The sequence below is a fragment of the Heterocephalus glaber genome, unplaced genomic scaffold, assembly GCF_053883595.1.
Source record: "Heterocephalus glaber isolate CG9 unplaced genomic scaffold, H.glaber_assembly_v1.0 deba00000331, whole genome shotgun sequence".
NCBI classification, from domain to species: domain Eukaryota; kingdom Metazoa; phylum Chordata; class Mammalia; order Rodentia; family Bathyergidae; genus Heterocephalus; species Heterocephalus glaber.
The window spans coordinates 56,179,418-56,204,020 of NW_028258142.1; the positions used below are offsets into that span (position 1 = coordinate 56,179,418).

The following is a 24,603-nucleotide window of genomic DNA, read 5'->3' on the forward strand; positions in this document are numbered from 1 at the left end:
TAAAAAGCTTTGAATTTCTATTTGCATGGCTATGTCTTATTCAAGTAATGCTTCAAATAAAACTGTGAATAAAATGACTCATGCTCCAAAAATAGCTTTGGTTTGATATGAAAAAATATAGTTTTCACATGTATGCTAAAGATATGCAACTAGAATTAATGATACTGTCTTGCCTTCTCCTTTTCCTGTGACTCTATATTTTTTTCTTTCAGATTAAATGATCCAGACCCTCAATGACAACAGTAATTCTAAGCATAAAGTGAAATCTTTAAATTCAAGGGTTGAACACTTGTGGTTCCGACTGTTTATCCATCACTCTAAAGGTCCATAAGCTCCAGTTGGACATGTGGTACATGTCTGAAATCCCAGCACTAGGGAAGCTGAGGCAGGAGGATTGCTTGAATTCAATGACAGCTAGGGCTACAAAGTAAATTCTAGGACAGCCTGAACTTCATAGTGAGACGGTGTCTCAAAAACACCAAAGGAAAAGTCCATATGTTCCAGTAATCTGTACTTTGTTGGGGAAAAAATTTAAATTGCTTTGAGTCTTGTGTGTAAAACTCTGTCCCTTAGCTGTGAGTGAACTTGGCTTTCCAGGGAAAACACTTATGTTTGTCTTCTTTGTGTGATTTGTACATAAGTTTTCATTGCTGAAATCTGGCTAATTTTCATAAACAGGGAACAAAATTAGGAAAATCATTCACCCTTAAGTTTTTGACTCATCATTTGTTTGAAGGTCAAAATAACTCTTATCAATAATAATTGTTACAAATATATCAAGAGACACAGCAAAAATCTTTGGTTCTCAGTTGGAACAGAGGTTAGGTAGAACCCTTGAAGACATCGGTGTAGGAAAAGATTTTATGAACAAAACCTCAGTTGCTCGTGAACTAGCACAAACAATCAACAAATGGGATCTCTTCTTATTACAAAGCTTCTGCACAGCAAGAGAAACCACCAGCACTGTGAAGAGACAACCCACAATGTGGGAAAAAATCTTCACCTGCTCTTCCTCAGACAAAGGTCTACTATCTCGAACCTATAAAGAACTTACAAAGATCAGACCTCCCAAATTTAAAGACCCAATCCAAAAATGGGCATCTGAAATGAACAGGCATTTCTCACACAAAGAAGTAGAAATAGCAAATAAATACATGAAAAAATGCTCAACATCACTGGTCATTCGAGAGATGCAAATGAAAACAATGCTGAGATTCCACTTCACTCCAGAAAGAATGGCTGCTATCATGAAATCAACCAATAACCAATGCTGGCGGGGCTGTGGGGAAAGAGGAACCCTGCTCCACTGCTGGTGGGAGTGTAGACTGGGGCAATCACTGTGGAAATCAGTATGGAGATACCTCAAAGAACTAGGACTGGAAGTCCCATTTGACCCTGCTATTCCACAGCTGGGGATCTTCCCCAAAGAATTAAAAGAATCATACCACAGTGATATATGTGCACCCATGTTCATAGCAGCACAGTTTGTAATAGCTAAAACTTGGAAACAGCCCAAATGCCCATCAACTGGAGACTGGATAAAGAAAATGTGGTTTTATAAAATGGAGTACTACTCAGCCATAAAAAATGAGAAATTAGAGACATTTATAGCTAAGTGGATGCACATTGAGGCAATACTCTTAAGTGAAATAAATAGGACACACATGTATAAATACCGAATAGTTTCTCTGGTGTGAGAAACTGAAAGTGTAAATAAGGACTAAATGTATAATAGATAATGTGAAATAGGAAGAAAAGGGGCAAAGGCGAAGGAAGTGGGAGGGCTAGGGGAAAGGATAGAAGGGAATGGGATTAATATGAGAAAATGGAAAAATAGGAACAAAATCTTTGTAAATAGGGAGGAATGGAGGGGTTGAAGGGAGGGCTGGGCAAGGGTGAAAAATAAGAACCAAGAGAGACTATGTAAAGGTGCACATTTCCAATGATGAATGTCATTATATTGTATACCTAAAATGTACCAATGATTAGAATGAATAATCGATAATGTAAAATAGGAAGAAAAGGTCCAAAGGGGTAGGGGGTAGGGGTAGTGGGAGGGGCAGGGGAAAGGAAAGAAGGGAAAGAAAAAATGATGAGAAATGGAAAAAATGGAAATAAAGTCTTTGTAAATAGGGAAGGGTGGAGGGCGTGAAGGGAGGGCTAGGAATGGGGAAAAAATAAGAACCAAGATGCATTATGTAAAGGTGCAATTCCCAATGAGAAATGTAATTGTGTTGTATACCTACAATGTACCAATAAAATAATTTAATACAAAAAAAAAATCTTCGGTTCCTCAGCCAAAAATTTCACATCAGTGAAAGGAAAAGCCCTTGTTGAAGTTGACCGGTGATTTTCTTTCACAATAGTTCTATACACAAAGACTTGGCGAAATTGAGTTTCCTGTTTATGGCCATTAGTCCAAGTTATACAAACCTAGCACTGAAACTGTTTTCTGGCTTCTCTCATTCTTGGCCATAACTCATGGGTGTGTATTTCTCTATCAGTATCAATGAGGGCAAACACACAGCCCTATACATAAATCACGGAACAATGAAGGAATGAATAACAGACGTGTCGAACTGTCAGTGTACACAATAAAGATCAGGTTAGGTGAATGTGTACATTTCAACCTTACAAGTATAGCGTTTGTGCTAGGCTGAACTAAGCACTATGTTATATTTCAACATGGCCTTCTATTTCCATTTTCTCATTGCCTTTGCCACATTCTACAGGCGAACAAACATTTCAAACTAAAGCACAAAGTGTGACATATTTCATTTTTAATTATTTTCCAACAGAACTATTTTTTGCATTACCCTCTATGTTAACTTCTATATAGCCTTTAACTTATCTTGGTCCACCATCCTTCATTCTATGTTTTCTGAGCACCTGTACTGTTCCAGATGTGCTAAACACGGGATACAGCTGTGAACAACAGAGACAGGACCCCTGAGTCACAGGACTCTCCACCACCAAAAACTCGGAGCAGTAATGAGGACATAAAACCTTTTCAAAGGAATCTTAAATCCAGAGAAACCACAATAAGCATTTTTCACACACAAACAAGACACAGACTTTTAAAACACTCTGCCTGTTAACACAGCTACCATTCAATACCACCATCAGTGCTATAAATGTACTATCAAAAAAAATCACTACAGTAAAACCAAATTTTTTTCCAAGATGTGACCTTTATTGTTTCTTTATTTTTACATGTTTTGCAAAATCCTTTTGGCCTGAAATTCTAAATCATGGCTCGCCTCAATGATTTATTTTTAGCAAGTCCAAAGAAATAGAACTATTATTTTGGTTAACTCCTCTCAGTTTCCCATCTGGAGTTGTACATGAGCAGATTCAATCCAAGCATCACTCTGACACAACCAACAGATATGTAAATCACAATCATTCTTCCGTTCTCTCCCATCTCTCACCACTTGCCCTCTTCTGAAAGGCAAATCGGTACCAACTGCTACCAACACTGGCTATAGTGAGTGTCTAGTGGTCCCACCTCCGGGACCACCTCAGTGTCCCCTTGTCATCCCCAACATGCTTCTTTCACGTCAGCCAGCAGCACACTTTTCTAACCCCTCCACTGTGAAAACAGAAAGCACAGTTCAGGAGGGCTTTTGTTCAACCCTTATTTGCAAAAGAGAAGAGGGTGCAACAAACAGCAAGCATTCTCTTTCTGCAGGCTACGTGCTGGCCTCGAGACAGTCTGCTGGGTGACCTCACGAAGTCACTCCCCACTCTGTCTAGTTTCAGGAGCCGACATGTAATGACCTACTCTAGAAACCCAGTTAAAACAGGAGACATCATTTTTCTGGTCCTCCAGCCCACTCATGTTGGCCTCTGCACAATCAATGGTGAGAAGGAGAAGGCCCCTTTGGGGCAAATCTGGGTAAGTGGAGGCAGATGAGGGTGTGTTTGATGGCTTCCCTCTCCTCACATCTACTCTACCCTTAATTAGGACCACTCTTTCCAATATCAGGTGTGCCAGGCAATCCAGTGCAGAGCATGAAGGAAATATTAAAGCTGCTTGTTATCCTTATTTTACTTAAAAATGAAAATTTCCATTTTACTAATAAGTAGTATACAGATTGGAAGGGCCTTCACCCACCCAAGTCAGCGAGCCACAAGTTACCAATGGTCTGGAGTGTCTGGGGAGAAGACAGGCTATCACCTGGCACATAGCAACTTAACATGTGCATGGTTATGTGCACATATGGGGGCTTCCTCTGAAATAGCAAATAAGTCACAACCCACTATTGAAATGGAAAGTGACTGTGACATTCTTTTGACTACACAGAACTCATGAGTTACCTTATACAGTGGACCCTTGACTTATAAACTCAATTCACTATCGAGGGCTGGTTGTAACTTAAGTTGGTCAATTGAAGGCTCAGGCTCCTCTACACAGCCTACAAAATCTCCCTCCTGTATAATTTTAGGCCACACTTTCTTCCAGGCAGATCTCAGTGTCCATAGAGAGACATTGGCCCAGGGCTTCTCAGTTAACTCACACAGGAAAGGATGCTGTGATGTTCCTTCCAAAACTCTTTAAGGGTTAAATCTGTATCTGAGACCATCTGGAAGTACAAGGAGCCAGCATCCGGGTCGTAACTCAAGACTTTGGTCATAAGTTAAAACTAAAATTCCAGGCATAACCCAAGTTGTTTGTACGTCAGGCCAGTTGCAACTCGAGGGTCCACTATAGTAAAATTCTTAAAGCGCCTTTTAAACTTAAAGAAGAGTTACACAGTTTTTTCCACCAAAAAAAAAATCCAAATTTGCTGACTTTTGCTGGGACAACAAGTGGCTGCCAGCAATACACTACCTGATCAATATTTACAGAACAATAAAGGCACTTGCTCTGTCTCATCAAAGGAAAGGTGTTATTTTAACAACTTTTAGAAAAGTAAACAGTGTCCTAAGGAAATATATGTCTTGGAAAAAGAATATTGAAAATCAGATGCTTTTGTGGTTGAACCAAGAGAACAGTGTAACTCTAAAAATATTCATATTTACATTTTTTAAATGTGGAAACAAAATTTTCTAATATATTTTAATAGTTCCCAAAAGAAAATTTGCAGTGAGTTTTGAGTCTATTGTTTAAAACATTAAACTGCAAGCTTTCCCAGCAGAAAGTACTGAATACAACCTGGAAAGCAAACAATTTACCAGCCAAGTTTCTACTTTTAAAAAATTTCAGAATTGGGCTGGGGATGTAGCTTAGCAGCTGCGCCTGCCTGGCAAGTGCAAGGTCCTGAGTTTGATCCCCAGGGGGGACATTAGTCATTTTGTATATTTAGTTATCCACAATCAAGAAATAGAGAAAAAATTATTCAGAGGCTGTTAAAATTAAAAGCATTTTTGCCATTGTTATATTAGCCTTTTCTCTTTTATAATTTGCACATCATATTAATTTGGTAATATACGCATATAATTCATAAATGAATAAGCACATATGGCATTGCATGTTCAACTACTTTTCATTTTTGCAAATGCATGGTCAAAAGAGTCTCTACCACACTAACCTAGACACCCCACCAACTTGCAGTAGAGCTCGGGCTGGGTCCTCCCGAGGCCCTGTTCTCCACAGTTGGCAGTGGCCCAAATCGTGCCACCTTGCACTTTTGAAACCCTAGTTCCAAACTTATCCTCTTTTCTGGCAAAGTTTCTCTTCCCTAGCAGTTTTTCCAGGACTGTGAGGCGATGATGGTTTAGCGTAGAGGATTTGGAGTCGGACCAGATTCAAATGTCCCAGGCCCCCGCGTGACAACTGCACTTTCTTAGCTTCCCGGCCCCAGCTGCCCCCTGCGGGGGTGGAGGAGGCGAGGTGCTGACCAGGCGCGAACCCCACGATCCTTTCCCGGGCGCTCGTGGGCCACGCCCACCTCTGGCCACCGAAGGGGAGGACTCCTTCCCCCAGTGACAGCCTGGTGGCCCCTCAGGCAGCCGGTGACGTGTTTCTATCTTTTCGGTGACATCAGTGACACTACTGATAGAAGCTGAAAGTTCTCTCTAAAAATCCACCACAGGGGTAACTGGCTCCCTCCCCCGCCCAGCCCCACCTGGAGCGGGCCCTACCTGGAGAATTAGGCCTTTGCCGGGGCGGGAGGAGGGACCCCCCAGCTTGCAGTAGAGCGCGGGCTCGAGCCTGCCCGGGTCCGGCTGGGGCCTCTCCGGGTCCGGCTCCCCGCAGGTGGCGGTGGCCCAAATCCGAGCCACCTTGGCCACGTCCAAGAAGGGCGGGAGCAGTTCGGCCTGGGCCGGCGACGCCAGCAGAAGCGCGAGCAGCAGCGCGAGCAGCGGCAGCAGCGGCCACGGAGCCCGGCCGGGCGCCATCCCGCCGCGCGAGACTGCGGTCCCGAGCGTCCTCACAGGGCTGGGTGGCGCCGCCGCCCGGGGTCGCCGCTCTCCGCGCGGTGCAGCGGAGCCTGGGCACGCGGGGCGAGCGCAGCCCGGGTATAGGCGGAGCCGGGGCCGCGCCCCTGTCCACGCGCACAGCCCGCGGCGGGGGGCGGCTTCGCGGCCGGGACCTGAGGCGGCCGCGGTGCCCGGGCTCGCGGAACTGAGGGCGCCCAGCCTCGGGCCAGCGGCCGCCTCTCTGCGGGCGCCCCGCGCAGGGAAACCTGGCGGGCAGGCGGGCGGGCAGGGAAGGAAGAGGCGGTCCCGGGCTCCCACCGCGGGGCCCCACCGCCCGGCCTTCGCCCGCACCCCCAGGGCAGAAAGCTCATTCTCAGGCCTCAAACAAAAGCCAGCTCTGATCTAAGAGGACTGCGGGAAATGCCCGCGGAACTTCACCAAACACTGGGTTCCCGGAAGGTATGGATCGTCCACTCAACGCTGCGTAAGTATGGAGCCGAGGACTGCGGAGCTCTTGGGAGCAGGGTGGGTGGAACACACATATTTACAAGACAGCCGATGGAGTGAGTTGTGGTTAGCCACCCTGGCAAAGTACCTGAGGAAATCCTTTAGATGCCCAGTCTACTAAATTTCGGAGTTGGTGCGTGAAGTTCTGGAGCTGTCACGCTGGCCCTTCCAGGTGGTCCTGCATAGGGGACTGGTCCGGTACTCTGATCCCCTGGCCAAAAGAAATACACACCTGGCCCTCTAAGCAATCAGAAGAGCTTCGGTCGCTGGGGTCAGGATGGTCAGGGGACCTGTCCCGGAGGAGACAGGACTGAGAGAGACAGGAAAGAGCTGCCCTGCAGGGAAACAGAGGTGTGCTTGAAAGTCACTGAGGTACGGCTGTTCAAGTCCTCTTCAATGAACAGGTTGAAACCCTAACCCCAAAGGAGCTGGTTTCAGAAGCTGGGGCATTTGGGAGACGAGGTCAGGAGGGTGGCTCTGGTGAATGAGATAGTGCGCTGGTCGACACTTTCCACCAAGTGAGACCACGGTGAAAGGACTGCTGTCTAACAACCAGACAGGGCATCTGCTGGCACCTTGATCTTGAACATCCCTCTGAGGAATAAATTTCTGTTGATGCTAGTCTAGCACGTTTATGATATTTTCTTACAGCAGCCAGATGGTACTAAAAGAGGGAGAATTGTCACGTACATTACAGGAGGAAGTGTGCCTATTTATTCTTCAACAATAAGGAGAGGGAAAGGAATTTGTAAGCATAACACCTAAAGGAAAAGAGATAAAGACTCATAAGTTGGCTACATGGAAACTGATATAAAAGTTTTTGCATCAAAAAGCGCCATAACAAAAGTGGAAAGTGAATGAGGGAGAAATGTTATACCATGAGTGACATAAGATTCATGGTTTCAATGATTGTGGCTTCTACACAAGTACAGAAAAGCTGAATACTCAGGGCTAAGAGAAAAAAGAAACAGGCAATTCACAGAAAAAGAAACTTACAAAGCTAATAAACACATTTGTTTAAAAAAAAAAAGTTTGACCTTCTTGAGGATTGAAGTGCAAAGCAAAATACCTATGAGACTCATCTTTCACCTACCAAACTGGTAAAGCTTTAAAAGATAAAACTACAGGTTGAAGAGAATTCATAGAATCAAGTATCACATTCTTGGTAGCAGTGGAAACATTACAAGTTCAATTTTTTCAGTGCTTTGGAAATGGCACTATAACAATCCCAATTGTAGAGATCTATATCCAGGAAATAATTAGGAAAAGTTTTAAAGATTTAATGGCAGAGCTATTTATACTTTTTAAAAGTTTAAAGGAACTTAAATGTTCAATAATAAGGAACTGGTAAAGTAAATTATTGTATCTCCACATCGTGATATATTAAAAGGCCATTAAAATATAGTAGTATTTTCTGGCACAGAAAAATGTTCATAATATTTTAACAGTAAAGAAAAACTATACAATAATAGATATGCAAAAATCAATTATATTGCCAAACACTAACAATGAAAACCCAAAAATAAAAACTTTAAGTACTCCATTTACAATAGAATAAAAAAGAATAAAAGTCTTAGGAATAAATTTAACAAAACAGGTGCTATATTTGTAGGATAAAAACTACAGTCATCTTTCAAAGACATTTAAAAGGAGTGAAACACAGTTGTTCCTTGATTTACAATGGGATTACATCCTGATAAACTTATCATAAATTGAAAATATCATAAGTCAAAAATGCACTTAATACCTCTGACCTACTGACCAGCAAAGCTGGGCAGTGCAGTGCACTGCAGTGTTGGTTGCTCACCTTTGTGATCATGTAGCTGACTCAAAGCTGTGGCTTACTGTTGCTGCGACTGCCCAGGACTCACATTTCTGATTTCAAAACTCAGTACAAAGCTACAATAATTAAGTCAGGGCTATATTGGCTTAAGGCTAAATGTATACAGTTCAATGTAATGTAATTGAAAGTTCAGAAATAACCCTGACATTTATGATCACTTGGTTTTCAACAGGATGCCAAAATCATCCAATGAGAAAAGAATCCTTTTGAGAGGTGGTGCTGGGGGCAATTGGATATCCATATTCAAAAGAATCAAGTTTGACCCTTACCTCACACCATATACAAAAATTCACTGAGATAATTCAAATACCTAGACATAAGAGATAAAACTATAAAACTCTTAGAGAACAATATAGGAATATGACTTTGGACTGGCAATGGCCACTGAGATATAAAAAGCACAAGTGACAACAACAACAAAAAATTGAACCTCATCAAATCTTAAAACCTTTGTACTTCAAAGGGCACTGCAAGAAAGTGAAACACAACCCAAAGAATGAGCGAAAATATGTGCAATCATCTATCTGGCAAGAGGTTCATAGGCAGAATAAAAAACTCTTACAGCTAGCCAGAGATTTAGCTCAGTGGCACCACGCCTGCCTCGCAAGTACAAGGTCCTGAGTTCAATCCCTGGTACTGAAAAAAATCTTTCAGCTGAATCTTTAAAAATAATTAAATGATGGACAAAGCATCTGAGTAGCTGTTTCTTAAAGAAAAAAAAGTATTACCGGGGACTTAGCTCAGTGGTTTCGCCGCCTGCTGCGCAAGCGCAAGGACCCAAGTTTGATCCCCGGTACCAAAAAAAAAAAGTATTACAATAGTCAAAAGCACAAGAAAAGATGCTCAACATCATTAGACATAAGGGAAATACAAATCAAAACCACAATGAGCTACTACTTCCACCCAGTAGGTTGACTATAATTAAAAAGATAGTAAAAGTAAAGTGCAATAGTAAGTATTGATGAGGATATGGAAAAATTAGAACTCTCCACACATTGCTAGTGGGAATGTAAAATGGTGAAGACACTTTGGAAAACGCTTTGTCAGTCCCTCAAAAAATTAAGCACAGCTTTACTATGCAACCCAGCAATCCAATCACAAGTATTGACTCCAGAGACCTAAAAACATATCTCCACCCAAAAACTTGTACATGAATTTTCCTAACAGCATTATTCATTAACATCCAAAAAAGTGAAAATAATCCCATGTTCACCAGCTAACAAATGAATAAATAAAATATGGTGTATCCATACAATGGAATATCAGTCACCCATTAAAAAAAATGAAGATCTGCTGCATGGTATAAGATGGGTAAACCTTGAAAACATTATACTAGGTTTAAAAAAGAAAAAACCAGACACAAAAGGCCACGTATTGTACTGGAAGTGACTTTTAATAAATACAGAGTTTCTTTTTAGAGTGGAATTAGAGAGTCATAATGGCTGTACAACTCTGTGAGCACACTAAAAACCACTAAATCATGCACTTTATGAATGTTGGGTATGAGCATTATATCTTAATAAAGATGCTATTAAAATTTTTGCAGAATTAAAAATATATTAAATACAAAAATCTATACTGTTGTGTGGATATGTATATTGAAAGCAGACTCTAATAGATTTTGAAAGGTATTTGATGGACTATTTAAGAGTGTATGGATGAAATGGAGTGAGAGGATCTTTGTTTTATTTTCTTCTTTTGGCTTGTTTAAATTTTTAAATTTTTAAAATCATAAACCTACATTACTTTTGTCCTAATAAAGAATTTTAAGGCGTCGGGGATTTAGCTCAGTGGTTCCGGTGCCTGCCTCACAAGTGCAAGGACCAGAGTTCAATCCCCAGTACCAAAAAAAAAAAAAAATTTTAAGATATTCTAATAAATCTAATGAATGAATGCCCAGCTCTGCCTATAATAGAATGGTATGGTCTTAACCTAAGTTGATGAAAGAAGATTAAGGAAAAATGGGAAAGATAGGTTTTTACATAAAGTCCATCCAGATGCAGGATTATTTGAAGAACTATACTTAACAAATGGCTAAAATTCCAAAATTATTTTATTAATAGGCACATGTTAAACCAAAGCCTAAATTTAAAAGGCTGTTTTCTATTCAGGCCAGTGACTCTTCCACACTGCCAAGTCATTTTGCTGAGATGTTCCAAGGACATCAGAAACCTCTGCACCAGAGCTGACCTTCTGTCGATTCCATTCAAGACTTTGTTCTCACAGTTCTTATGTTTACAACAAGTGTCTTTTCTTGGCTCCCTCAGTGTTCCTAAATCAGTTCAAAATGTTTATAGCAATTTCTGTCAAATGAAAACTTTACGGTGTGTCCTTATCTACTTTAGTCACCATATCCATAAACTTCTGGCTCTTCCCCAAAGTCAAAGGGACCACAAAAGAGAAACATTTTGCATCAATTCAGAACATCAAGGCAGCCATAGGACAGTGCAACTAAAGACATTCATGACTTAATTGAAAAAATGAAAAAGACATTCATGAAAGAGGAATTCCAGAACTACCCCAGAAAGTGGTAAGAGCAATGAGGTAAGTATGTGCAAAGTGAGAAGGAGAATTTTGAGGAGAATTCAGGGAATGTTTCCTTTTATTTTTGTACCCTGGATTGAATTCAGGTCCTTGCGCTTGTGCAGCAGGTGGCGAAACCACTGAGCTAAATCCCCAGCCCCAGGGAATATTTCTTTTACTGCAATAATTTTTTTTAATTTAAACACTCACTATATTTTTATCACAAAGCGTACAATGACACTATTTCTCTTTAAGTTGTTTTATTACATCCCCTCATAAGAGGATATGTAAAATCATTAACCTCACATTGTCATTGCCATTTAAAAATCACTTTGTGATGTCAAGGTACAAATGTTTGCCCACTGAGAACAGCTTTAAAAATAATCAAATAAAAACTACATATCTAAAGTTAATATTTGCTAGTAAAGTTATCTTTCTGAAGATTATGTATCCAAAACAAGCATCCAGGGAGCACCTACCTTCGAAAGGCCTGGATCCTGGAGATAGAACTATAAATACTGAAAATGAAACTTTAGACTGGAAGCTAGGGAATGGGCACAGAGAGGCTGTTTTGAGGTTTAAGTGAAGAATATATGAGTAGGTGTTTTTAAACTGTAAAGAATCAAATAGAAGGCACGCTTGGGTTTTTAAGGTAAGATGGGGTTGTTATGTTTTAATATTGAAAGATATTGCTTAAAGGAATTTAGTAATTTGTCCATGTTTTAAGAAAAAAGGGAATAAAAAGATGAACCAGGGACTTTTGTTTTCTTTTGTATTTTTGTTTTTGGCTTTTGTTTGTTTGTTTGTTTGTTTGTTTTTAAAACAGAGTCTCTCTGTGTGGCCCAAGCTAGCCTTGAACACCTGGGCTCAAGCAATCCTCCTGCCTCAGCCTCCCCACTAGCTGGGGCTACAGGTACATACCACTGCACCTGGCTAGACCCAGGATTTCAGATTCCTACTTTGTTCTCCTAGGAAGAGAGAAGGAAAAGTTAGCTCAGTGATGGCCATCTGTGGTGCAAAGTCTACAGATATGTGCTGAGTACCAGAGGAGCTACTGACTTCCTGAGCCCTCAGAGGGGTGGGTGGGACAGACATGCACAGTTGGGTGTAAACAAACCCAAACCAATAGAAGTGAATTAAGGTTTGGTGGCCTCTCAATACTTCCAAAGTGATTCATCCACAGCTATATCCTTTGGATCATAAGGTGGAAATGCAATTTGCTGGGCCATTGTTGTAAAAAAATTTCCCTAGATTCAAGAGCTAGATGTGCAAGGATAATCTCACTGGCCTTGCAATGGCATAATCCAACAGGGTAATGTCCCATTAATGTGGTGATCAGCCTAACAGAAGGTATACTCGTGGCTGATACTCCTTTAAGTTAAGGTCTTCTCTGTTTTCTTTTTCGATATCCTTCCCTAAAATATCAGACTTTCCCATGTCCTCCTAGGAATATAAAATGGGATCAGAAACCCTAGATCCTGTTTATTATCGCTAGTGATCTTTAAATAGTATTATTAAGTTACAACAACTTGACATTGGGTTGGTTTCACTAAATGAGCAGATTCCAAAAGTTTTCCACTTTCATCATCACAGAGAAAACAATGACATCATTTTAGACCAATGGCAGTATGTGGATCACAAACGCAATGAAAAGAATACAAACAAAACAGGAAAACTAAGAGCATTTCTACTTATAATGCCACACACCTGTGGCCTCTATTAGAACTAGACAATGAGTAAATTCTGCCGTCCAGGGCCAGGGATTTGGCTCAGTGGTTCCGCCGCCTGCCTCAAAACCAAAAGGTCCCTGGTACCAAAAAAAAAAAAAAAAAAAAAAAAAAAAATCTGCCATCCAACTGGCTAGTTTCCTTGTAAATCCAAAGACAAAGCATCTTCCAGAACCCTGCCATTCTATCATTAAGAAAAATTTTTTTTACTCTCCTCTTGTGACTTCTTGCTTTGAAAGAATCTTACCAACTGTACTTCTTAGCAAACTTAGCAAATATTTTCCATGTTATTAATGTAGGCTTCTGATTAACATGAAATAATTAACATGTTCATGCTGAGCTGAAGTCATTGAAGCTCAAAGTGAAGAAAATGTACTTCCCTTAGCCTGCGTTCCCTTATTCAAAAGATAGCATTTCTATTAGTCATTTTGAAAACTGAGAATTTCCTCCGGATCCCTGGGCACCAAGAAGCACAAATCTAACATCATTTCCTTTTGTTTATACATAAGCAAGTCAAGATTAAGGGACTTAGTCAAGTCCTCAAAACCATGAATCAGTACCCAGAATCCAACCACGTGCCTGCATGGGATTACAGCACCCTCCCTCCATTCCCTGCCGAATGGGTGCTTCCCTGCCCCAGTGTCCCAGGTCTAAGGGCTCCTTTCGAAGTAGTGATACTCACACATACATGGCCTGTGTCCAGTTCATCTGAGCTCAGAGTCCACGGTGTCAACCAAACCAGAGTGGAATTCTCTGCCTGGTTGCATCCAGTGTTTTTGCTTGGTGCAGGCAGATCCCAGCTTTGGTTGGAACCTTGACAATGGTGCCTCCCATTAGGGCACTCCCTGGTTGGTAGTTCTGCCAGAGACCCTATAAAGAATTCACATTCCAATTACATGAATTTCCTTCCCGCTCTTGCTTCACACAGTCCACTTTGCCCTTTATTGAAATATGCAGTTGAGCAGAGCAGGTAATCTTATACATTTGCTATTAATAGGAATTCTTTTTTCCACCCTAGGTGTGTGTTACTACAAGCAATAGTTCTAAGATAAAAGAAAGCCTACACCTATTTAATAGTACCTTTTCTTTACAATGATACATTTTCCTACCAGCCCAGAGCTACTCTGTTAGGAAGGTGGGTGGCTATCATTATTCTCACTGAGTGGATGAGTAAAAATAAAAGGGGTAAGTAATAAAATCATCTTTCTTAGCTAAGTGGGGATTTAAGGTATGGAGCCTTTGTTCTCTGGATGAAAAATTAGTAACTAATCTGGCAGAGAGTTTAAGTAAAAATTAGAAAGCAGCTTCTAAAATATCCTAGTGCATAATTTTCGTTTTCCCTCCTTTCTTGTCATCCTAAGTTTAAGGATTTGTTTGAATCCCTTTGAGTAGTCTCTAGGATCACAATGCTAAAAGCAGGGGAAAATACATCACCATCTAGTGTTTTCCCACATTGCACTTTGTTTCTTGATCCAAAATCCATTACTTTAGAGGCTTGCATTTTAGTAAGAATATGCCAACCAGACACAATAAAGGGCCATGCTATAGTTTTGATCTGGCATATCCCCCAAAGCCTTTTGTGTTAAAGACTTGGGTCCCAGCTTGTGGTGCTATTGTGGCGGGGGGTGTGGGGGACTTTAAGAGGTAGGACCTGGTGGAAGGAAGGCAGGTCATTGGGGATGTGACCTTGAAGTGAACATTGGAACCTCAGTCCCTTTCTCTCTCTCCTTCCTTCCTTCCTTCCTTCCGGCTCACCAGAGGCAAACAGGCTTCTCCTGCCATGCACTCCAATGAAGATGTTCTTTACCATCACAGGCCCAAAGCAAGAGGGCCAACTAACCATGGACTAAAAGCTTGGAGACCATGAATGAAAATAAACCCTTCCTATTTTTAAGTTGATAATCTCAGGTATTTTGTCACAGTAACAGCAGCTAATTAAATCAGGCCATTTAGCCATAAATCCTGTAGACTTTTTGAGGATTGGGGCTGGCCCAAGAGTTTTTTTCTTCAAAACCTTTAAGATCTCCATAGGAGTACCTCACACAGAGCAGCAGACTAGTAAATAGTTGTCAATTTTTAGATTGAATTAATTTTACTAAGGCCTTAGAGTATAGGACTGAGACAATTTGTACACCATACAATCACTGAAGGCTCTCAACACATTGCTGTTAATGCAGAGCAGTTCATAGAATACATGGGATCTCTTTCCTCTCAACACTTTAAGCAGGCAATGTAGAGCACACTTGCTCATTTTTATACTTTCTTACTCTAGATTTATAGAGTATCTACCTGTGTTTGTGAGACTTACCATTTATGTCTTTATCTCATTTATGTCTTTAACCAGTGTTTTTCTAAAAGTCAATTCCTAAGAGAATTTCGAGGGTGACTGGTTAGAGAACCATGGTATGGTTGCTCCAAGTATGTAAAACTGCTGGAAGATATGAGTATACTGCATTTGTGACCCTAAAGAGAGGAGGGGAAGGAGTGGGCAAGATTCCATGGTATACCTACCAAGGATGGATGCAGTACACTGTTCCACAGTATAGAGGTATCCGTGAGAAGTGCCCTGAGTCTACACTATCCAGCTCACTGTGTATCCATAAAATGGATTTTTGAGCCAATGAAGTTCATCAGAAGTAGTTCATTAAAAGCCTCTTGCATGATCCTTCATGCTTTCTGTCTCTCTCTTTTTTTTTATTTGGTACTGGAGATCGAACTCGGGTCTTGCACTTGTGAGACAGGCAGCAGAACCACTGAGCTAAATCCCCGGCCCCATGCTTTCTCTTCTTCTCCAGGGAGGTCAGGATTCCAAAGCCCTAGGAGATAACAGATCCATAAGATGTAAGAAGCCTGGGTCCCTGAATCACCATGTGGAAGTCTGCCCTTCACATACTTGCACTGGACTATAACATAAATGAAAAATAAGCTTCATTGAATTAATCACCAAGATTGAGTAGGGGCTGCTGAAGTAGTTAATATTCTTTAAGACAAGTGATTAAATTATTTGCACTGTGATATTTTTGCATATATGGAAACAGAAAGAAGATCCTCATTACAAAGTATTCAATGGTAAATAAGAAAGCTTTAAAAGGCTCTAAAACTAAAGTATTATATATGTCAAAATTCTTAGCAAACTCTAGTTCTCTCACAGTCTAAATAGGCTTAATGTCTTATTTTTAAATTAATTTGGAATACTGCACTGGATTTTCTTGGGTTTAGCTGAGCTAATAATATTAAATACTTGTCTGGCTGAGCTGTTGTCTCCTCTAGTACTTTTATGCTTGGTACTCTGTATTTTCTTATTGACTTTGAAGGACAAAGTTCTCAAACCTACTGCTATTCATGTGGGCCAGCAAATAAAATACTATCTGTAATCTTGAAGCTATGTATTATCAAAGAAATCTCTTAAAACTGTTTATCAGTCAGATAAACTAAATTGATAAAATGTGTTATTTTTTTTTAAATCCTTCAGTCTATGCATCTCATATTTTCTTTTCTTATCTCTTTGACAAACATGTACAGAATAGATCTACTTGGGATATAAAACTCATGTTCAAAGGATATGCATTGGGTCTTTCCTAACTTTCCTCTTCTAGGCCAGTCCATTTCCATCAGCAATATTACCAATTTGTCTGGTATCCAGAGGTTAGTGTCTAGCATGGGACCTAATTCATTAGTGCTAATCAATTATTAATTCACCTTTCCCTTTCATCTGTTAGACTAGAAACATGAATTTCTCACCAATTCCATAATGCCTGATGTTTAAATGATGCTGATAATCATTAGCCTATTCATCTATCCTCCTGCTACCTCTGCCTTAGTCAGACCACCCTCAATAGTGTCAAAATGACTACCATATTTCCTTGCTGCTCTCCTCACCTTTAGTTTCTTTCCTTTGCAATCATCTTGCATATTAATAGAAGATGAGCATTTGATACCACTACTTCCTACTGCCTACCAAGTCAATCCAAGCTCTACTATGCAGCTTTCACAGCCTCCATCTTTATCCTCATCCTCCTAACTGTACTTTTTTGGTTCTACTCCTGAGTATCCATCTTCTTAGGATCAGGCTACTTTCTTATCTCAAATAAGGTATCAAATTCCATCCATTGAATTTCTGAATTCTCAAGTTAGTCTCCACTCCATTCCTATGGTCCTTACTTTAAGACCACATTGCTTCCCATCTGAGTTGTTACAAAGCTTTCTAATTCCCTCTATTCTTGCCTATATCCAATTCATACTCCACACTGCTGTCAGAGATATTTATCTAGAGCTTACTTATCCAATATGGCACCCAAGAGCCATATTTGGATATCTAGATTTAAATGTAAAATTGAGTTCCTCAGTCACACTGACCACATTTCAAGTGCTCAACAACCTCATGTGGTTAAGGGTTATTATATTCAGTAGACGAGATTATAGAATGTGGTCATCATTGGTGAAATTTCTATTGGATAGGATTGTTTTAGAATATAAATTTGACCATGTCTCTACCTAACACTATTTAATGTTTCTTATCACTTAGGATAAAGTCCATCCAGGACCAGGATAGAACAAAAAGATGATGGAAATGTGAATTTATTCTCTCTTCTTAAGCTGGGTCATCCATATTTTTTCATTTTCTTATTAGCACATTTGCAATACATAATGATTACATCTGTCATGGGGACTTTGTATGTGTATGTAATACATCTTAATTCTTTTTCATCTCCTTCCCCTCCTATCTCTTCCTGCTCCTTCCAACTCTTGATCCCATTCCCGTTTGAAGAAGCTCTATTTCAGGAAGAAAAGGGGCAAAGGGGAAGGAAGTGGGAGGGCTAGGGGAAAGGATAGAAGGGAATGGGATTAATATGAGAAAATGGAAAAATAGGAACAAAATCTTTGTAAATAGGGAGGACTGGAGGGGTTGAAGGGAGGGCTGGGCAAGGGTGAAAAATAAGAACCAAGAGAGACCATGTAAAGGTGCAAATTTCCAATGATGAATGTCATTATATTGTATACCTATAATGTACCAAAGATTAGAATGAATAATCGATAATGTAAAATAGGAAGAAAAGGTCCAAAGGGGTAGGGGTAGTGGGAGGAGCAGGGGAAAGGAAAGAAGGGAAAGGAAAAAATGATGAGAAATGGACAAAATGGAAATAAAGTCTTTGTAAATAGGGAAGGGTGGAGGGCGTGAAGGGAGGGCTAGGAATGGGGAAAAAATAAGAACCAAGATGCATTATGTAAAGGTACAATTCCCAATGAGAAATGTAATTGTGTTATATACCTACAATGTACCAATAAAAGAATTTAATACAAAAATAAATAAATAAATAAATTTATATAAGTATATTAAAAAAAGAAGCTCTATTTCCATTTTTTTCTTCAATTTTACCTTTTTAAAAAAATTCCTTTTCCCTTCCTTCCTCCTCCTCCCCCCTCTATCTCTTGTTCCCCATTGAAGGTAAAATGAATTTAACTAAAATGTATCTTCTGTGCCACTTTGTCCCATAATAATGACTAATGAGGTGCTCAGCAAATACTTGGAGTTGATCATTTAGGTTCACTGGTCTAATGTAGTGAGTTAATACAGCCCAACAACCATTAACAGAAGATCCTCAAATACTGGTGCTATTCTATTAAACTCTAAAATATTAGCTGGTTTTCAATTCTGCCTTATTCCAAAACTCAGAATTTGCATTTATACAGCCTTTTAAATGTTTCCATTTGTATGACAGACTGTTGCATTGTTGGCTTCCAATGAACAATGACTCTCACATCTCATGCTCTTGCGTTTTTCCTTCTCATAGGAAATCTGGGCCCCATCACATGACTTACTCCAGGAAGTGGGACACAAGCAAGCATGATGCGGGCAGAGGTTTCATAACCTCTTCTCTGAGGCCTCTCTCTCATCTTTTTCTGTTAGTTTTAATTTTTGTTTCCTGATACAGGGTCACATTATGTAGTTCAGGCTGGGCTCGAACTCACTATGTAGCCCAGGCTGGCCTCGAACTATCGGCGATCCTCCTCCCTCAGCCTCCTGAGTGTTGGAATTACAAGTATGTACCATCATGTATGCCTGGCTCCTTCACCCTTTTGAAACTCATATTCCAAGTTGTGAAGAAATCTAACAACCATAGGAGCACGGAGTAGGTGTGATGATTCAGGTATGAGGTGCTGCAGAGCTATTTTTTATCCCTATGGGTCCAGGAGGTCTCTGTGTGGGCTCCAGGGCTGAGGGGCTGGCACAGTGGGTTGGGAGTGCCATCCCATGCCGCTCCCACTCCCTTGGGTGTCTTGTGAGTCTCCTTGGGAGCTGCTGCCTGAGTGGAAATGCATAGTGGTGAAGAATGTACTGGATCCCTGGTCCTCGAGGTGAAGCTGGTGGGACCTGTGGAGGCACTGTGGATGCTGTATGCACCCCTGGACTTAGTAGTCTCTAGCGAGGTGGAGATGCCAACACCGTGTGCAGTGCCCTGGAGGCCGTGTTTATCCATGGCCTCTGTGCCAAGCACATGTGCCAAGGCTGGAAGGAAAGTGCCCACCAGAAGCCTCTGTCTCAGCCTGTCTTCTGGCCTTGACTGAAAGCTGTTGCCCACAGGTGAGATCAGCTGGAGAGGTTTTCCTTAGAGGGGGTGCTTCCAAGTGTGGGACACTTGGCTCTTTCTCTCCAGACACAATGTGTTCTAGTGAGGGCCACAGAGTTACAGTTATCAGCGAGGGGCTTAGGTACCGTCCAGTGGACTCAGGAGCTAGACTGCCTGAGTTGTCCATTCACCACCTTTCTGACCTTGAAAAGTACCCATCATTTCTGACCTTGACTCCTTATTAGTAAATGAAGATATGAATTCTTCAAACCAATGAGGATTAAATGAGTCAAAATATGGAACATACGTAGAACAATCTCTTAGGACATGGGCACAGTATTGTCAGAATTCAGCAAAGCCAGAGTAAACTCTGTGTCAACCAATGGATGGAGCTAAGAGACAGATCCCCAAGCTCTGGGTTCTGGAGTTATGGTAAGCTAATCTGGAGGTTTGACAATCACATTGGGCAAGTTTGAATAATACTGAACTTGCTAATAACCTGGAAGTGTAACTGTTACTTCACAATGCTCTGAAGACTGAGCTGGTTGTTCCTGCTAGATTGGAGAAAGTTCTACCTCCCCAGCATCCTCTGAGGCCAACCTGGAGCTTCCAGGAGATTCTACTTCCACCCGGAGACTCAGAAGGCTCAGCTGCCTGCTCCTGCTGGCTGGGAGAAGGTTTGGCCTCTACAGGAGGGCCTGGGGGTTTAGCTAGGGCCCCTGGCTAGGCCAGAGAAGAATCAACCTTCTCAGTAGGCTCTGAAGTCATAGTAAGCTCCACATCATGGGCTGCACTGTAACACTGGACAGGTAAGAATGGTGAGCTTGATCCTGACCTGGAAGTCGAAGCATCACCTCATGAATCAGTAAAGCTTCATCTATGTTCTCCAGAAGGACTCTAGCACTTGAACTGGCACCTCTTGCTAGACTGGGAGTTTGACTTTCTCAGGGGCCTTGGTAGGATGAGGTGGGGCTTCCAGCTGGAGCCCAGAAGGTTCAGCCCCACCAGAAGACTCAAAAGGTTGAACTGGTGGCTCCTGCTCCCCGAAAGAAAAAGGTTTATTCTCCACAGGAAGCCTGGAGGCTGAGAGGGAGCTACTGCTGGTTTGGAGAAGGTTCTACCTCCTCACAATACTCTGAGGTCTGAACTGGGGCCCCCTTTCTTAAATGCCTTGAGTTATAAACCGTTAGAAGTAGAATATGTGCTACTTTTCCTGATTGAGTGAGGAAGATTTTACTTTAGACATTTCTGGGAAATTGAGATCTTAGACTTTGACTTTTGCATTTAGAATTTTTTTTCTATGTAATGTCTTTAAGAAGATAAAATTAAATTTGTCACTCATTATTTTTTTCTTCTTCTTTTCTGAGTTTTGCTCTTGCGTAAATATCTAGGGAAAAGTAAAATTTGATCTCTTGAATCCCATGCCCTGTTTTTTGCTCTTGGCAAAATGTTCCAATAATTTCATTCCAAGTTTTCTAAGTTGTTGTGAAAAGGCTTTCTGCCAGGCCATCAAGAATAGTGCAATAGGGCCAGGGATTTAGCTCAGTGGTTTCATCTCCTGCTGTGCAAGCGCAAGGACCGGAGTTCGATCCCCGGTACCAAAAAAAAAAAAGAGTAGTGCCAGAAAGGACAACTCTACAAAAATAGATTTCTTCTGTCTGTATCTATGTCAGTTCTACAAGTCAAATACTACATTTGTAACTATTTTGTGAATCACAGAGTTTTTCTGAAAGTAGGTTTTGACCATTTGTAACCCTTTTAAGCATAGCCTTGGCTACATTTTTTTCCACTCAGCTATGAGTGGTATTTTATATCTTCTCTTTTCATTCTTTACATACCTTTTATAGGTTGGTCTTTGAAAGAACCATTTCTCCCTTACATCAAAATTAGAAAAAATATAGTTTGGCTTGAATCAGTTTCTTTAAATCATTGATCCAGTATTAGAAAGTCAACTAACAAAAAAAAAAATTAAAAATTGAAAGAAAAAGCAGCAAAAGCTAGTTTTTCCATTTTGAGATGGTTTTGGGGTGATCTTGCCTTGTTAAAATAAGCTACTACTCAAGCTGTGGTATGTTGAACTATGCCTGTCCAAGAACCATTATAGTAATGAGAAAAATATGAAAACTGAGTGTTTATAAGACATGTTAGCAATTTGATATTACCATGGCATCCAATTGTGTTATCATTTGTCTCATAAACCATTTATGTTCTGTATTACAAAATATTGGTCAGTGATGGATTAAAATTTATTTTCTTGGTCTTTCTTCCCAGGTTAAAAAAAAATGCCTTAGACTAAATGACCTCTTAAATTACCTTCCAGTCTCAGGACTAAGCAATGTGACCCACAGTTGTTAACTGGAGTCTCCTTCTAGAGGTGATTTCTAGGTTCTTTCTGTCCAGAACAAAGAATTGAACACAACAAGAATAAACAGTGGCAAGGTTTTCACATTTGTTAAAGGTAGAAAAAAAAACCCAGAAGCGGGGAACAAGTTTTGCAGAACAAGTCTGGGCCAAGTAAAAGTAGGAAAAAGGAAAAAATAAAAATATACACCCTACAGCATAGGGTGGGCCACTGTGAGGACACAATAGCAAGCGCTTAACGGAGACCGCTTTTTTATGTTTCCTACCCTGGCTTCACATCCAGGTCTGTAGTGAGCCTGGATCCTGAGTCCCACGTTGGGGAGCCACCTGAGGCGGACCTACCTGACCAGCCTTGTTCTAGGACCTAGACCTGCTGCTTTGTTTTCCCTGACCCAAAGCGAATGAGGGTGAAACATAAAGACACGGAGTCAGCTTAACATGCAGGCAAGCAGGGGGCTTATACCTCTATTCGGGCCTGCGTCTGGCTCATCTTGCCTTTATTCACCCAAACACAGGCACAAGCACTCAAAGTAACACAAGATCCAGCTGCTTTCCAATATCCATTAGCGCACGCTCTGGTAAACAACTCAGTCTCAGCTGTCTCAAGTTTTCTTAGAACCTGACTATGCAGTTGCCCCCGAGTGCAGCCTTCGTCCTTTGTGCTCACAGAGGGGCCAATTAGGGCTCAGTTCTCCTCTGGTCTCCAACACAGGTCATCCTATCAAGATCAATACAGGTTACCCTGTTCAAGTTTTTGGGCCGTGGGACTTGTTCTGCGCATGTGTCCTGGGACCTTGTCACACCTCTTTTCTCAGCTAGTTTTGACCACGTCCTATCTTACTGCCTCAGAGTGGTACTCAAAAAATATTTGTCAATTATTCATTATTACTTGATGAATAATATCTAATTTAAATCCTTACCATTCACTCAACTGTACCTACAACTATTTTTTAAGTGGAGTTTTGCAATCTTTTCTAAAAGGGCACGAAATAACTTGTCTAATTCTTTTGGCTCATGATGAATAATTGTACCCAAGCTCAGACTACTTAAAAGAAATGACACATACACTAAACTTAAAATTTAGTTTCACTTACTCTATGATAGAACCCATTGATTTAACTGCCTCTGCACACAGACATGAATGTAAGATGGCTGTTTTAATAATATGAACTCAATATGAGGACTGAATCCACAACTTGGTCATTATGAAGAATCAGTGCATCATGGGGTTCTTTCAGGAGAAAGCCTGCACTGAGTACAGAAAGCCAAAGTCCTTGAAGTTGTGTATTTTCAAAATGTCACTCTATCTTGGAGGAACTTCACCAAACTCAGGTTTTACACAATGGAGGCCTGAAAGCACAGCAAGTACTACATGCTGTGTTCTTAGGTCTCTTCCTCCCCTGACACAGCAGCCTCAGGGGAGTCTTGCTGCTGGTTTTGCTCCAACATGTGTCTCAGTCCCATTAATTGGATTAATGCCTCTTCCTGGGTGATTCCAGGAAGCCACTCAGTCTCCATATGCTTCAGATCTCTCATCTGAAACTTAAAAGTTTCAAGGATATTGTGCAGGTTAAATGACATAAAGTATCTTTGCAGGACAGGACCTACCTCCAGTTGGTAACTATCATTTTCCCTTCACCTTGTCCTCGCTCCATTCACCAAACTCCCACCATGGAGTATAGTGGTTATGTCCACAGGCTGTTGACTTACATATGTGAGTTCAAGTCCCAACCTCTCCATCTACTAGCTTATGTGACTTTATGACATAAGTAAGTTATTTAACCTCTTTAAGTCTCAGTTCCTTCAACCTAAGTCCCCATTAATGGATGAATGGATTTTTAACTTGTGATGTATGTATATGTATATGCACATGATGGAATATTAGTTCACTGTTAAAAAAGGAGATTCTGCCATTTGCAGCACTGTGGGCAAACCTGGAAAAAGTTATACCAGGTGAAATAAGTCAGACACAGAAAGACAAATACAACTGCACAAACTCACTGATATATGGAACATTTTAAAAGTCAAATACACAGAAGCAGAGAATAGACAGTGGTTGTCAGGAGTTGAAACAGGGTGGGTTTGGGGAGACACTGGTTAAAGGTTACAAACTTAGTTATAAGAGGCCCAATCTGGGGGTCTAATGTACATCATGGGTGGTAATGGATGAGTTAATGAATTTGACTGTGGTGACCATTACATGAGGTATACATGTCAAATTATTGCATTATACACCTTGAATATATTGTCTTTGACAATTAAATATTTTTTAAAGTCTCATTTTCTTTATCTGAAAAATTGTGAATATTTTGAATATTGAGTGAAGTAAAATTATAAAGAGCCTAATGCACTGCTGATACCTAGTACACTTCCAAATAAAGCTAGCTACTGTTCTATTTATGTACAATTCTAGACATCTTGGCTTATTATCTTGATCCTGATTTCTCAGAATCTAGAAGCTTCCTTTGGGTGCTCTAGTCCTTAGTGACTGCATTTGTTTCTACCTGCTGGTCTCCTTCAGTGGACAAAGCTCCCTGATTCCCATTTTTCCATCTTGCCAGAGCCCCAAGGTGTTAGAGAACCTTTGAGGGGTCTTTTAGAAGCTTTCACTGCCCTAAGATTCTCTGGTCAACTGGTCTACCTTGACCTCCCCCTACTATCTTCCCAGGACCCCCTGGGATAACCATCTTGCCTCCAGGCTTCTTCA

At 40.8% G+C, this 24,603-nt stretch overlaps 1 protein-coding gene across 1 annotated transcript in view; it reads right to left on the reverse strand.

Annotated features, from left to right (window-relative positions):
• The window catches only part of LOC147830144 (laminin subunit alpha-3-like), a 184,926-nt gene that overhangs the window by 134,134 nt on the left and 26,189 nt on the right, over positions 1–24,603 (reverse strand). The window contains exon 2 of the mRNA XM_087188732.1: positions 6,088–6,745. Within this exon, the coding sequence (XP_087044858.1) occupies positions 6,088–6,745 (658 nt within the window). The remainder of the gene's footprint in view (positions 1–6,087; positions 6,746–24,603) is intronic.